Raw genomic sequence first — 15,143 nt, 5'->3', positions numbered from 1 at the left:
TCATAACGGTCAGTCATAACGGTGTTTTACCGCGGCGTTGTTCAGCTGTTGTCCACCAGTGACGTCACGGTCGCGTTCGAGAATTTCCGTAGAGAGCTCGGGTTTTTCCGTCAATTTAATAAAATTGTCAGTTTTAAAGCAAATTAAGCTGTTTTCATTTTAATTCATACTTATATCTGTCAGTAACTACAATAATGTGGAATATTCATGGAGGACCATTAAATGGTGCTTAGCCTTTAAGCGCAGCAGTCAGGAGAGAATGTGCAGAAGAGGAACGTTCACAGCAAATCAGACACAAGGAAACATCTGCAGATGAATCCTCACATAACATCCAGCTGTTTCTAAAATGCAACCGATACAGATTGATTCACAATAACCCATCTGTGTTAACAGGGTACAGAGTGTTTGTGGCTGTGGGAACCAGCAGCGCCTCCTACAGGTTAGTTCCACTGTGAGTTGTGGCACATTGAGAATGATGCTGAATTTTTTCTTTTGAGAAATGTTTTTACATTATTTTGGGTTGTAGTGGGCGGGGCGAGATGTGACATCAGCATTAGCAATACATTTACATACCTCACCTTCATAAAGACACTGCCTTCGGCCCCTGAACTCACCCTCGCTGGGGTTCGAGCCTCTAGAACAGAGATTTTCAAACCGTGACCCACTGATGAGGGAGGGGTAGGAGGTCTCAGATCTTGTTGGGAAATAAATAAATAAAAATGACAGTATTTCCACCTTTAAAAACTGTGATATGTTTATTACCTTAGTTGCAGTTCAAATGTATTATGACCCTTTTCTTCATAACAAGCGTACAACATCACTAGAAGCACACTGCTATCTCAGTAGGAAGCTAGTTCATTTCCAGTTCCACCTTAAATGGCGAATCAATGATATTCTTGCACCTGACATCAGTGCAACATTTAAGGTGGCACTGGAAGTTAAAAAAAAATAGCTGCAGAAAAAGCAGGTGACATTCATTTCATGTCGCAGAAGACTTAGGAGTGGATGAAAACATATGATTATTGAACACTTCAGAAAGTGTATGACGCCTTAAATTTCTCCTATCCCTTCAGACCAGTGCTCTGCCTCATAGAGCAGTGGATCAGACACAGCAGTGCCACTGGAGTTTTTAAACCCTGTGTCCACTCTCTGTCCACTCTGTGAGACACTCCTCCCTCGTTGGTCCACCTTGTAGATGTAGAGTCAGAGACAGTAGCTCATCTGTCGCTGCACAGTGTGTGTCGCTCCTCCTCACAGGACGCTGTCGGCTGGATGTTTTTGGTCGGTGGACTGTTCTCGGTCCAGACACTGAGGGGTTTAAAAACTCCAGCAGCACTGCTGTGTCTGATCCACTCTACACCACCACGTCAGTGTCACTGCAGCGCTGAGAACGATCCACCACCACATCACACCTGCTCTGTGGGGATCCTGAGCGCTGAAGAACAGGGGGAAAGTGAGATGCGAAAGTATGCAGAGCAACAGACGGACTACAGTCTGTAAATGTAGATCTACAAAGTGCTCCTGTGTGGACAGTGGAGCTGAGAGAATGGACAGTGAGTGTCCTGTGGCATATTTTTAAGATTCATTTTTATAAACTTAAAAAAAAGGAGTGAACAGCTGGATTTAAAAGGGGGGGGGGGGTCACATGTGGCAGTGGGATGCTGGCGAAAGCCACTGAGGAGGACAACAGCAGATCATCTTCTGTTCTGGTCTGAAGCAAAGAAACCAAGCTAGAACCGACGTTTAAACACCCCCTGCTGGACAAACGTCAGGCTGCAACACATGCTCCACTACAGCAGCCAGGTCCGGCCCGCGTGCTGATGTTCTGTACCCAGTCTGTAGCTGATTCGATATTAAAGCTAAGCCGTGTTCGGTTTGTCCATTAACGATGTTCGTATGCAGCAGAAGCAGATGTTGTTGAGGACGGAGAACAAAGAGTGAGTGCGCAGAAAAAGCTGGACGTGAATAAAGTGCTGAGGCAGGACTCTTTGCTGACCACAGTGCTCAGCTTCCTCATACTTCTCCATTAGAGTTCATGTCCACAAAGTGTCCTCTGTCCTCTGTCCACTGGCCGGTGAGAGAATGTGCTGTTTCTGACCACAGTGATGCTTGTGTTCTCCATCTTCTCACATCCCTGCGGTCAGCCTCGGACCTGCCCCACAAACACACACGGCGTCAGAACGCCACCATCAGCACAACAACATCCCCTCTCTCCTTCTCTCTCTCTGTGTCTTTCTCTCTCTCTTACCCTTTCTCTCTCTCTCTCTATCTTACTCTCTCCGTCTCTTTATCTCTCTCTGTCTGTCTTTCCCTCTGTTTCACTCTCTCTTGCTCTCTCCCTCTTACCATCTCTCTCTCTCACCCTGTTACCCTCTCTCTCTCTTGCTCTCTCTCTCTCTCTCTCTCTCTTACCCTCTCTCTCTCTCTCTTTCTCTCTCTCTCTCTTACCTTCTCTCTCTCTCTCTCTTGCTCTCACCCTCTCTCTCTCTCTCTCTCTCTATCTTACCCTCTCCCTCTCTCTTACTCTCTCCCTCTCTCTTACCCTCCCTCTCTCTTACCCTCCCTCTCACCCTTCCATCTTTTTTCTCTCTCTCACCCTTCCATCTCTTTCCCTGTCTCTCTCTCTCTCTCTGTTTCTCTCTCTCTCTCTCTCTCTCTCTCTCTCTCTCTCTCCCTCTGTCTCCCTGTCTTTCCCTCTGTCTCTCTCTCTCTCTCTCCCTCTGTCTCCCTGTCTTTCCCTCTGTCTCTCTCTCTCTCTCTTGCTCTCTCTCTCTCTCTCTCTCTCTCTCGTTTTCTCTCTCTCTCTCGCTATTTCTCTCTCTCTCTGTTTCTCTCTCTCTCTCTCTCTGTTTCTCTCTCTCTCTCTCTGTTTCTCTCTCTCTCTCTCTGTTTCTCTCTCTCTCTCTCTCTCTCTCTGTCTGTTTCTCTCTCTCTCTCTCTCTCTCTCTCTCTCTCTCTCTCTCTCTCTCTCTCTCTCTCCTCTTGTACATATATAATTTCTCCTCTGTTTCATTCTCCTAAAGTTTACACTTCACCTTTCCACAGAGTGAAGACCTCCTGCTGTTAACCCCACGCTCCTCAGTCTGAAACAGAGACAAACACAAACACACAATGAGCCACACCTCCGCAAACACACACACACACACACACACACACACACACACACCAATCAGCTAAAACATTAAAATTACCTCCCTGTGTAAACCCTCACTGTCCATTCTCTCAGCACCACTGACCACACAGGGGCACGTTGTAGTTCTGCTGTTACACACTGTAGTCTGTCTGTTGCTCTGCATACTTTTAGTGCTTTTCCACTGCATGGAACCAACTCGACCCCACTCTGCTCCGCTCTGCTCTTTTGTTCTTCCACCGGCCAAATCTGGTCCTGGTCCTGGAACTGGTTACTTTTATAGTCCCTGCTCGTGCCTGGTGTGACACAAGCTGAAGGTACTAAATGGAGACGTGTAAACACTGCAGAGCGCTGATTGGCCAGAGACACCTGTCAGTCACCAGGAAACGCAGAGCTCCAGCACATCTTTCAAGCTTCAGGAGCGATCACGTTTACTTTTCTCCCACTCACAGCGGCAGCTCATAACATTACCGCAAGGTTTTTTGAAGAGGTTCTAACGCGCCTTGGGTCGGTGGCACCGAAAATCTCCTGCCAAAGTCGTGAGGCATGGAGCGGTGTTCAGTCCAAAAAACAACAACACACCAACACACAACGAGTAAACAGCGCCTGACGTTACCTGGCTTTGGGTTTTTAACGCATGTGGATCCTATTAGAGATTCCTATTTAAATGGTAAAGACCCAAACTGGGGAGGTGTGATATGGTGGGGGTTCATTCTCAGTGCTGCAGTGACACTTCAACAACAGCCACACACACACACACACACACACACACACACACACACAGATGTTTCATAGTGAACTAAAACTCACGTCGACGTATCCTGATTGGCCAGAAGATCATGGTGCAGAGACAGAGCCCGGCAATGAGAGCCACGCCCCCTGTTACCGTTACCATGACAACATGGTAGAACCACAAACAGGCAGGGCAGCAAGCCACAGTGCTGTAAATAATAATAATAATAATAATAACAGTTACATTTCATTTATAAAGTACTTTAATGTACAAAACATCTCTGAGATCTTTACAATAAAGGAATACAATTAAACAATAAAAGCAAAGACACATAAGAAAAAGTATTTTTATTAATGACTAGGTCAAAATGCATGGGTTTCCTCCGGGTGACTGTCTGTGAGGAGTGTGATGTGTTCTCCCTGTGTCTGCGTGGGTTTCCTCCGGGTGACTGTCTGTGAGGAGTGTGATGTGTTCTCCCTGTGTCTGCGTGGGTTTCCTCCGGGTGACTGTCTGTGAGGAGTGTGATGTGTTCTCCCTGTGTCTGCGTGGGTTTCCTCCGGGTGACTGTCTGTGAGGAGTGTGGTGTGTTCTCTCTGTATCTGCGTGGGTTTCCTCCGGGTGACTGTCCGTGAGGAGTGTGGTGTGTTCTCTCTGTATCTGCGTGGGTTTCCTCCGGGTGACTGTGAGGAGTGTGGTGTGTTCTCTCTGTATCTGCGTGGGTTTCCTCCGGGTGACTGTCTGTGAGGAGTGTGGTGTGTTCTCTCTGTATCTGCGTGGGTTTCCTCCGGGTGACTGTCCGTGAGGAGTGTGGTGTGTTCTCTCTGTATCTGCGTGGGTTTCCTCCGGGTGACTGTGAGGAGTGTGGTGTGTTCTCTCTGTGTCTGCGTGGGTTTCCTCCGCGTGACTGTCTGTGAGGAGTGTGGTGTGTTCTCCCTGTGTCTGCGTGGGTTTCCTCCGGGTGACTGTCTGTGAGGAGTGTGGTGTGTTCTCCCTTTGTCTGCGTGGGTTTCCTCCGGGTGACTGTCTGTGAGGAGTGTGGTGTGTTCTCCCTGTGTCTGCGTGGGTTTCCTCCGGGTGACTGTCTGTGAGGAGTGTGGTGTGTTCTCTCTGTGTCTGCGTGGGTTTCCTCCAGGTGACTGTCTGTGAGGAGTGTGGTGTGTTCTCTCTGTATCTGCGTGGGTTTCCTCCGGGTGACTGTCTGTGAGGAGTGTGATGTGTTCTCCCTGTGTCTGCGTGGGTTTCCTCCGGGTGACTGTCTGTGAGGAGTGTGGTGTGTTCTCTCTGTATCTGCGTGGGTTTCCTCCGGGTGACTGTCCGTGAGGAGTGTGGTGTGTTCTCTCTGTATCTGCGTGGGTTTCCTCCGGGTGACTGTCTGTGAGGAGTGTGGTGTGTTCTCTCTGTATCTGCGTGGGTTTCCTCCGGGTGACTGTCTGTGAGGAGTGTGGTATGTTCTCTCTGTATCTGCGTGGGTTTCCTCCGGGTGACTGTCTGTGAGGAGTGTGGTGTGTTCTCTCTGTATCTGCGTGGGTTTCCTCCGGGTGACTGTCTGTGAGGAGTGTGGTGTGTTCTCTCTGTATCTGCGTGGGTTTCCTCCGGGTGACTGTCTGTGGGGAGTGTGGTATGTTCTCTCTGTGTCTGCGTGGGTTTCCTCCGGGTGACTGTCTGTGAGGAGTGTGGTGTGTTCTCCCTGTGTCTGCGTGGGTTTCCTCCGGGTGACTGTCTGTGAGGAGTGTGGTGTGTTCTCCCTTTGTCTGCGTGGGTTTCCTCCGGGTGACTGTCTGTGAGGAGTGTGGTGTGTTCTCCCTGTGTCTGCGTGGGTTTCCTCCGGGTGACTGTCTGTGAGGAGTGTGGTGTGTTCTCCCTGTGTCTGCGTGGGTTTCCTCCGGGTGACTGTCTGTGAGGAGTGTGGTGTGTTCTCTCTGTGTCTGCGTGGGTTTCCTCCAGGTGACTGTCTGTGAGGAGTGTGGTGTGTTCTCTCTGTATCTGCGTGGGTTTCCTCCGGGTGACTGTCTGTGAGGAGTGTGATGTGTTCTCCCTGTGTCTGCGTGGGTTTCCTCCGGGTGACTGTCTGTGAGGAGTGTGGTGTGTTCTCTCTGTATCTGCGTGGGTTTCCTCCGGGTGACTGTCTGTGAGGAGTGTGGTGTGTTCTCTCTGTATCTGCGTGGGTTTCCTCCGGGTGACTGTCTGTGAGGAGTGTGGTATGTTCTCTCTGTATCTGCGTGGGTTTCCTCCGGGTGACTGTCTGTGAGGAGTGTGGTGTGTTCTCTCTGTATCTGCGTGGGTTTCCTCCGGGTGACTGTCTGTGAGGAGTGTGGTGTGTTCTCTCTGTATCTGCGTGGGTTTCCTCCGGGTGACTGTCTGTGAGGAGTGTGGTGTGTTCTCCCTGTGTCTGCGTGGGTTTCCTCCGGGTGACTGTCTGTGAGGAGTGTGGTGTGTTCTCCCTTTGTCTGCGTGGGTTTCCTCCGGGTGACTGTCTGTGAGGAGTGTGGTGTGTTCTCCCCGTGTCTGCGTGGGTTTCCTCCGGGTGACTGTCTGTGAGGAGTGTGGTGTGTTCTCCCTGTGTCTGCAAGGGTTTCCTCCGGGTGCTCCAGTTTCCTCCCACACTCCAAAAACACACGTTGGTAGTTGGATTGAAGACTCAAAAGTGTCCGTAGGTGTGAATGTTTGTGTGTGTGTGTCTGTGTTGCCCTGAGAAGGACTGGCGCCCCCTCCAGGGTGTATTCCCGCCTTGTACCCAATGATTCCAGGTAGGCTCTGGACCCACCGCAACCCTGAACTGGATAAGTGCTTACAGATAATGAGTGAATGAATACTACAATATACAATGGACCCCACACATATACACACACACACACACACACACATCCCTGTCCAGTCATCCATAAACACAAAGATGCATCACATTCTAGAGCAGCCACACCACATTTCTGAAATTCAGCGATAATTCCAAGTCTGAATGTCCTTGTCTCCTTGTCAATAAGCTTGTAGTGTGTGTGTGTGTGTGTGTGTGTGTTAAATGTGTGTTACAGCATGTATTATGTATTGTGCATTGTTCACCTGCAGGGATACAGGCCCTGGATCAGCATCACCGCCAGGCCATTCGCCACTTTATCTGTAAAACTCATCGCTCCGTACACAAATGCTCCACTTTGCTGCAAAGAGAGGAAGAAGGTTCTTTCCCGTTACACCCTATGTTTGTACTAACTGTGTAATTACACATTAATAACACGTGTAACAACAGTGCAACTGATGATGTATTCACAGTTAAAGAGAGATCACAGTATTCTTCTGTGCTTCTGTGAGGGCACATATGCTCCAGCTTTATTCTTCCCAAAAGGTGTAAAAACCCCAGAACCATTCCCTACCGTCTGATCTCCGATGAGGTTGGCCGTCATGGACAGAGACATGACCAGGATCACCGCAGAACCGGAGCCCAGCAGAATGGCCGCTCCATAAACCCGACCGCCCATGTGCAGGTCCAGCAGGACCCAGGCGGCGAAGCCCAGGATCGGCACCAGGCCCAGGCAGTACGTCATCTGAGGAAACGACACAAAGACTTCACACCTCTGACACTCACAAACACACGCAGAGACACGTGGGCTGTCCCCGGCACCAAGAAACACAAAGGATGGACTTGTCTTGTCTAGTGAGACGTCACTTCACAAAGAGCAAACTCAGAATGATGGGACTTTCAGGTCGCTCTCACTGCTACGTCATGAACGGACACCTCAGAGTCAAGAGTAAATCTTAGGACTGAAAGGTCGTTCAGGTTCAATTCCCAGGAAAACTGGGGCGGTGGGAATGAAGGAACAGCACTGTCCCTCTCCCTCTGCTCCCAGGGCGCTGTGGATGGCAGCCTGCCGCTCTGGGAGTGTGTTCACAGCCCCTGGTGCACTAGTGTGTGTATGTGTTCACTGCCACAGGGGGGTAATGACAGAATACGAGGATGTGGTTAAATGATAAACACCACATCAGCGCAGTCAGAACAACTGTCGCTGTGGTGGTATTCTACATTTTAAATAGGGATTAATTAAAAAACATTTCCGAGGCTATTTCCCCGCCCTTTGTTTGCTCTCTGGTCAGTTTGCACGCTGGAAACCCTCCCGTGTTTACACACAAAATCTGTACATTTGAAAACCAATCAAGTGGCTCGCTCCGACACTGTGTCACTGCTCTGTGCATCGCTCTCTGAACCACGACAAACCGCCTGGTCCACGGAGGAGCTCTGAACTTTGAAAGGGATCTAAAGAGATGAGAATGTTGGTCTATTTCTGCTCCTTAGGTGGGTACAACTGACTTCCATCCATCCATTATCTGTAACCGCTTATACAATTCAGGGTCACGGTGGGCCCAGAGCCTACCTGGAATCATTGGGTGCAAGGCGGGAATACACCCTGGAGGGGGCGCCAGTCCTTCACAGGGCAACACACACTCACACAGTCACTCACACCCACACATTCACAGGAAACCCACGCAGACACAGGGAGAACACATCAACTCCTCACAGACAGTCACCCGGAGGAAACCCATGCAGACACAGGGAGAACACACCACACTCCTCACAGACAGTCACCTGGAGGAAACCCACGCAGACACAGGGAGAATACACCACACTCCTCACAGACAGTCACCTGGAGGAAACCCACGCAGACACAGGGAGAACACACCACACTCCTCACAGACAGTCACCTGGAGGAAACCCACGCAGACACAGAGAGAACACAGCAACTCCTCACAGACAGTCACCCGGAGGAAACCCACACAGACACAGGGAGAACACACCACACTCCTCACAGACAGTCACCCGGAGGAAACCCACACGGACACAGAGAGAACACACCACACTCCTCACAGACAGTCACCTGGAGGAAACCCACGCAGACACAGAGAGAACACAGCAACTCCTCACAGACAGTCACCCGGAGGAAACCCACACAGACACAGGGAGAACACACCACACTCCTCACAGACAGTCACCCGGAGGAAACCCACGCAGACACAGAGAGAACACAGCAACTCCTCACAGACAGTCACCCAGAGGAAACCCACGCAGACACAGAGAGAACACTGCAACTCCTCACAGACAGTCACCCGGAGGAAACCCACGCAGACACAGAGAGAACACTGCAACTCCTCACAGACAGTCACCCGGGGGAAACCGACACAGACACAGGGAGAACACACCAACACCTCACAGACAGTCACCCGGAGGAAACCCACGCAGACACAGAGAGAATACACCACACTCCTCACAGACAGTCACCCGGAGGAAACCCACGCAGACACAGAGAGAACACAGCAACTCCTCACAGACAGTCACCCGGAGGAAACCCACGCAGACACAGAGAGAACACTGCAACTCCTCACAGACAGTCACCCGGAGGAAACCCACGCAGACACAGAGAGAACACTGCAACTCCTCACAGACAGTCACCCGGGGGAAACCCACACAGACACAGAGAGAACACAGCAACTCCTCACAGACAGTCACCCGGAGGAAACCCACGCAGACACAGAGAGAACACAGCAACTCCTCACAGACAGTCACCCGGAGGAAACCCACACAGACACAGAGAGAACACACCACACTCCTCACAGACAGTCACCTGGAAGAAAACCCACACAGACACAGGGAGAACACACCACAGTCCTCACAGACAGTCACCCGGAGGAAACCCACGCAGACACAGAGAGAACACAGCAACTCCTCACAGACAGTCACCCAGAGGAAACCCACGCAGACACAGAGAGAACACTGCAACTCCTCACAGACAGTCACCCGGAGGAAACCCACGCAGACACAGAGAGAACACTGCAACTCCTCACAGACAGTCACCCGGGGGAAACCCACACAGACACAGAGAGAACACAGCAACTCCTCACAGACAGTCACCCGGAGGAAACCCACGCAGACACAGAGAGAACACAGCAACTCCTCACAGACAGTCACCCGGAGGAAACCCACACAGACACAGAGAGAACACACCACACTCCTCACAGACAGTCACCTGGAAGAAAACCCACACAGACACAGGGAGAACACACCACAGTCCTCACAGACAGTCACCCGGAGGAAACCCACGCAGACACAGGGAGAACACACCACACTCCTCACAGACAGTCACCCGGAGGAAACCCACGCAGACACAGAGAGAACACAGCAACTCCTCACAGACAGTCACCCAGAGGAAACCCACGCAGACACAGAGAGAACACTGCAACTCCTCACAGACAGTCACCCGGAGGAAACCCACGCAGACACAGAGAGAACACTGCAACTCCTCACAGACAGTCACCCGGGGGAAACCGACACAGACACAGGGAGAACACACCAACACCTCACAGACAGTCACCCGGAGGAAACCCACGCAGACACAGAGAGAACACAGCAACTCCTCACAGACAGTCACCCGGAGGAAACCCACGCAGACACAGAGAGAACACTGCAACTCCTCACAGACAGTCACCCGGGGGAAACCCACACAGACACAGAGAGAACACAGCAACTCCTCACAGACAGTCACCCGGAGGAAACCCACGCAGACACAGAGAGAACACAGCAACTCCTCACAGACAGTCACCCGGAGGAAACCCACACAGACACAGAGAGAACACACCACACTCCTCACAGACAGTCACCTGGAAGAAAACCCACACAGACACAGGGAGAACACACCACACTCCTCACAGACAGTCACCCGGAGGAAACCCACGCAGACACAGAGAGAACACAGCAACTCCTCACAGACAGTCACCCAGAGGAAACCCACGCAGACACAGAGAGAACACTGCAACTCCTCACAGACAGTCACCCGGAGGAAACCCACGCAGACACAGAGAGAACACTGCAACTCCTCACAGACAGTCACCCGGGGGAAACCCACACAGACACAGAGAGAACACAGCAACTCCTCACAGACAGTCACCCGGAGGAAACCCACGCAGACACAGAGAGAACACAGCAACTCCTCACAGACAGTCACCCGGAGGAAACCCACACAGACACAGAGAGAACACACCACACTCCTCACAGACAGTCACCTGGAAGAAAACCCACACAGACACAGGGAGAACACACCACAGTCCTCACAGACAGTCACCCGGAGGAAACCCACGCAGACACAGGGAGAACACACCACACTCCTCACAGACAGTCACCCGGAGGAAACCCACGCAGACACAGGGAGAACACACCACACTCCTCACAGACAGTCACCCGGAGCGGGAATCGAACACACAACCTCCAGGCCCCTGGAGCTGTGTGACTGCGACACCTACCTGCTGCGCCACTGTGTCGCCCCTGACTTATCTTTACTGTAGTTATTATTTAAAGTGAAAATGACTCAAATAAGGAAAGGGCAAACTGTATGAAGGTAAACACAGAGCGAAAGTACTACAAAATATAAGAGTTACAAATGAGTTTCTGTAGTGATTCAAACAGTGAATAAAAACTTACAGAAAAGTTATGTTTCAGCCGCAAACAACAGGCGCTTTTTTTCCTTAAAAACACTGTTCCACCTTAAAAGACACAGAGCTATGTTTGTTTTTTTTAACGCAGTTCTATAATGAAAGCTCACAAATATCCCCCTCTCCTTCTGGAGAAGAGAATGAAACACAGCTGGACGTTAACACCACTGCTGTACCTTTTTTTCTGGGAGTGTACCTAGGACATGGGCTTCTGGGGGTTAGGTGTTGAGAGGTAAAGCAGTGTGTGGGTGTGGAGTGTGTTGAGGAGTGTGGCTGTGTCGGAGTGTGTGGACTCACTGTGACTCCGATGTATTTACTGGCCGGTTTCATGGTCAGAGAGGAAAGAAACCCACTGACGTACATCACCAGAGGAATAGTGGCGATGTACCTCTGCAGAAACAGGAGAGAGTTCGGGTCGACAGCCCGGGAGCAAAGGGATGGAGAAACAAGGACGAAAGGGAGGAATGAAAGGAGGGAAGATTTAAAACAAATACAGATCACATTCAATCACCTCATCAGCTTTAATCAGGCATCATTCGTTCATCTTCTGTAACCACTTCATTCAGATGAGGGTCACAGTGGGTCTGGAGCCCACCCAGAAACATTGTGTAGGAACCCACTCTGGACAGAGCACCACACACACATCCAGACCCACACCCTGACACACACACACTCACACCTGTGGACAGCTACACACACTCACCCTGTCACTCACACACTCACCCAGTCACTCACACACTCACCCAGTGGACAGTTTCACACACTCACCCAGTCACTCACACACTCACCCAGTGGATAGTTTCACACACTCACCCAGTCACTCACACACTCACGCACACTCACCCAGTCACTCACACACTCAACCATTCACTCACAAACTCACACCTGTGGACAGTTTCACACACTCACCCAGTCACTCACACACTCACACCTGTGGACAGTTTCACACACTCACCCAGTCACACACACTCTCACACCTGTGGACAGTCACACACTCACCCAGTCACACACACACTCACACCTGTGGACAGTTTAACACACTCACCCATTCACTCACACACTCACCCAGTCACTCACACACTCACCCAGTCACTCACACCTGTGGACAGTTTCACACACTCACCCTGTCACTCAGACATTCACACCTGTGGACAGTTTCACACACTCACCCAGTCACTCACAAACTCACACCTGTGGACAGTTTCACACACTCACCCAGTCACTCACACACTCACCCAGTCACTCACACCTGTGGACAGTCACACACTCACCCAGTCAAACACACACTCACACCTGTGGACAGTTTAACACACTCACCCATTCACTCACAAACTCACACCTGTGGACAGTTTCACACACTCACCCAGTCACTCACACACTCACACCCGTGGATAATTTCACACACTCACCCAGTCACTCACACACTCACACCCGTGGATAATTTCACACACTCACCCAGTCACTCACACACTCACCCAGTCACTCATACCTGTGGACAGTTTCACACACTCACCCAGTCACACACACAATCACCCAGTCACACACACACTCACACCTGTGGACAGTTTCACACACTCACCCAGTCACTCACATACTCATCCAGTCACTCACACACTCACCCAGTGGACAGTTTCACACACTCACCCAGTCACTCACACACTCACCCAGTGGACAGTTTCACACACTCACCCATTCACTCACAAACTCACACCTGTGGACAGTCACACATTCACCCAGTCACACACACACTCACACCTGTGGACAGTTTCACACACTCACCCAGTCACTCACATACTCATCCAGTCACTCACACACTCACCCAGTGGACAGTTTCACACACTCACCCAGTCACTCACACACTCACCCAGTGGACAGTTTCACACACTCACCCATTCACTCACAAACTCACACCTGTGGACAGTCACACACTCACCCTGTCACTCACACACTCACACCCGTGGATAATTTCACACACTCACCCAGTCACACACACAATCAGTTTCACTCAGTCACCAAGTAACCGCCTGTTGTACCACTGTGCTGTGCTTGTTTATATCACACTGAAATTTCAACAATCATGAGCCGTAACAATGAAACCAGACGGACTGATTCAGCTCTGCTCACCTTGGGCAGTAATAAGGAGTTGATCAGGAACATGGCGATGTAGGTCTGAGAGAGGTTGACGATGAGACGTGTGCACATGTACAGAGCAGCCACCTGCAGAACCAAGACAAATCAAAACTGGTGCACTTCCTCCATCTCCTCCTCCTCCTCCTTATCCACCACCTCCTCCTCATCCTCCACCACCTTGTCCAACTCCCCCTCCTCCTCTCCTTTCTCCTCCACTTCCTCCACCACTACCTCCTCCTCTCCTTCTTCCACCTCCTCGTCCTCCACCACCTCATCCACCTCCCCCTCCTCCTCTCCCTTCTCCTCCACCTCCTCCTCCTCCTTATCCACCACCACCCCATCTTACCCTCCTCCTCCACCTCCCCTCTCCTTCTACCTCCACCTCCTCCTCCTTATCCACTAAAACCTCCTCCTCCACCACTTCCTCTCCTTCCTCTTCCACCTCCACCTCATCCACCACCCCTTTCTCCTCATCTTCCACCACTTCCTCTCCTTTCTCTTCCACCTCCACCTCATCCACCACCACTTCCTCCTCATCCTCCACCTCCTCCTCCCTCTTCATCCTCCAACACCACCTCATCCTGAGGAGCAGAAACCTGATAAATTAGTGGAGTAACCTGATAAAAGGACGGCTCTGTGAACCAGTGTTTCCACTGCAGCTGTGTCCTGGTGCTGGAGCTGAGCTCGGGCAGCAGAGGGTGGCGCTCTCCGGTCTCTTCCTGATACTGACTCCTCTCCTTCGTCAGCAGGTGGAAGATGAGTGAGAAAATAGCTCCGATACCCAAAACAATCAGAGCCATGTCCTGAAACGGAGGCAAGAAAAAGTAGAGGGTCAGAGTAGTGGATAACTCCACTTCACACAGCTGTTAGACAAGCTGGTTATGTTACTGTCCCTTTAAAGGAACCCTACGTAAAATGTGTACCTTTAAACTACAGTTTCAAAATCATTGTGATGCTCCACTGAGCTGTTATAGGCAGAATAGAGACTGCACTATGTCATTTTGGAGGCGGATAGGAAAACAGTCATAACAATTATGGAGAAGTTGTGGAGCACATGGAACATGGAAAGAGAACCGAGTGAAAATGGCTAAAAACCAGAGCTTCTGCTCCTCGCTCCTCACTGCTGTGCGCTCGGGGTCGGGGTGAACAGCGAGCGGCTCTTTATCATTTAAAGGAACAGGTGCTGAAAGCGGGCGTTCTGAACAGGGGCTGTTTACACAGGGGGAGAAGGCTGCTGTAGGGGTTTGATCCTTGTGGTGTTTTGATCACTGTGTGCCCTTGTGGAGAATGGGGAGAGTCTCTGGACACAGGCCTTCAACACACTTCTGTTTTGACCAAAGCCAGTTGTCTAAACTCAATGGAAAATGACACGATGTTTACAAACACAAACAAATAAATATGAGTGACTTAAAAGGCCAGGGCACGGAGCTGATCCTGTAATCAGATCACTGGAGAAGGGCAGGAGGCGGAGAGACCCCTCTGGGTCCAGGCCAAGCAGATTTAGGCACTTAATCCAGGTTTTGGCTTTGTGACTAAATTCTTGATGAACTCTGTACGTTCAGAAATCTGGATGAGCCAGGACTACTGCAAATCACACTAATGGAAGGAAGCAGCATTAAACATAGTTTAAATGAAACAAATTCTTCCCCTTCTCCCCAACACAGTTCTCTGACCTGCTTTGGT

General features: G+C 50.7%; 1 protein-coding gene across 1 annotated transcript in view; it reads right to left on the bottom strand.

The window, feature by feature from the left end:
• Positions 1–775: 775 nt before the first annotated feature.
• mfsd12b (major facilitator superfamily domain containing 12b) overlaps positions 776–15,143 on the bottom strand; it is a 32,490-nt gene continuing 18,122 nt past the window's right edge. The window contains exons 4-11 of the mRNA XM_066644593.1: positions 14,078–14,263; positions 13,455–13,547; positions 11,628–11,720; positions 7,229–7,399; positions 6,921–7,015; positions 3,941–4,071; positions 3,036–3,083; positions 776–2,152 (exon numbers count right to left, since the gene is read on the bottom strand). Coding sequence (XP_066500690.1) covers positions 3,079–3,083; positions 3,941–4,071; positions 6,921–7,015; positions 7,229–7,399; positions 11,628–11,720; positions 13,455–13,547; positions 14,078–14,263 — 774 coding nt within the window. The 3' untranslated portion in view covers positions 776–2,152; positions 3,036–3,078. The remainder of the gene's footprint in view (positions 2,153–3,035; positions 3,084–3,940; positions 4,072–6,920; positions 7,016–7,228; positions 7,400–11,627; positions 11,721–13,454; positions 13,548–14,077; positions 14,264–15,143) is intronic.

The sequence above is a fragment of the Hoplias malabaricus genome, chromosome 14, assembly GCF_029633855.1.
Source record: "Hoplias malabaricus isolate fHopMal1 chromosome 14, fHopMal1.hap1, whole genome shotgun sequence".
Taxonomy (NCBI): Eukaryota; Metazoa; Chordata; class Actinopteri; order Characiformes; family Erythrinidae; genus Hoplias; species Hoplias malabaricus.
This window is presented reverse-complemented; position numbering and strand designations above follow the sequence as displayed.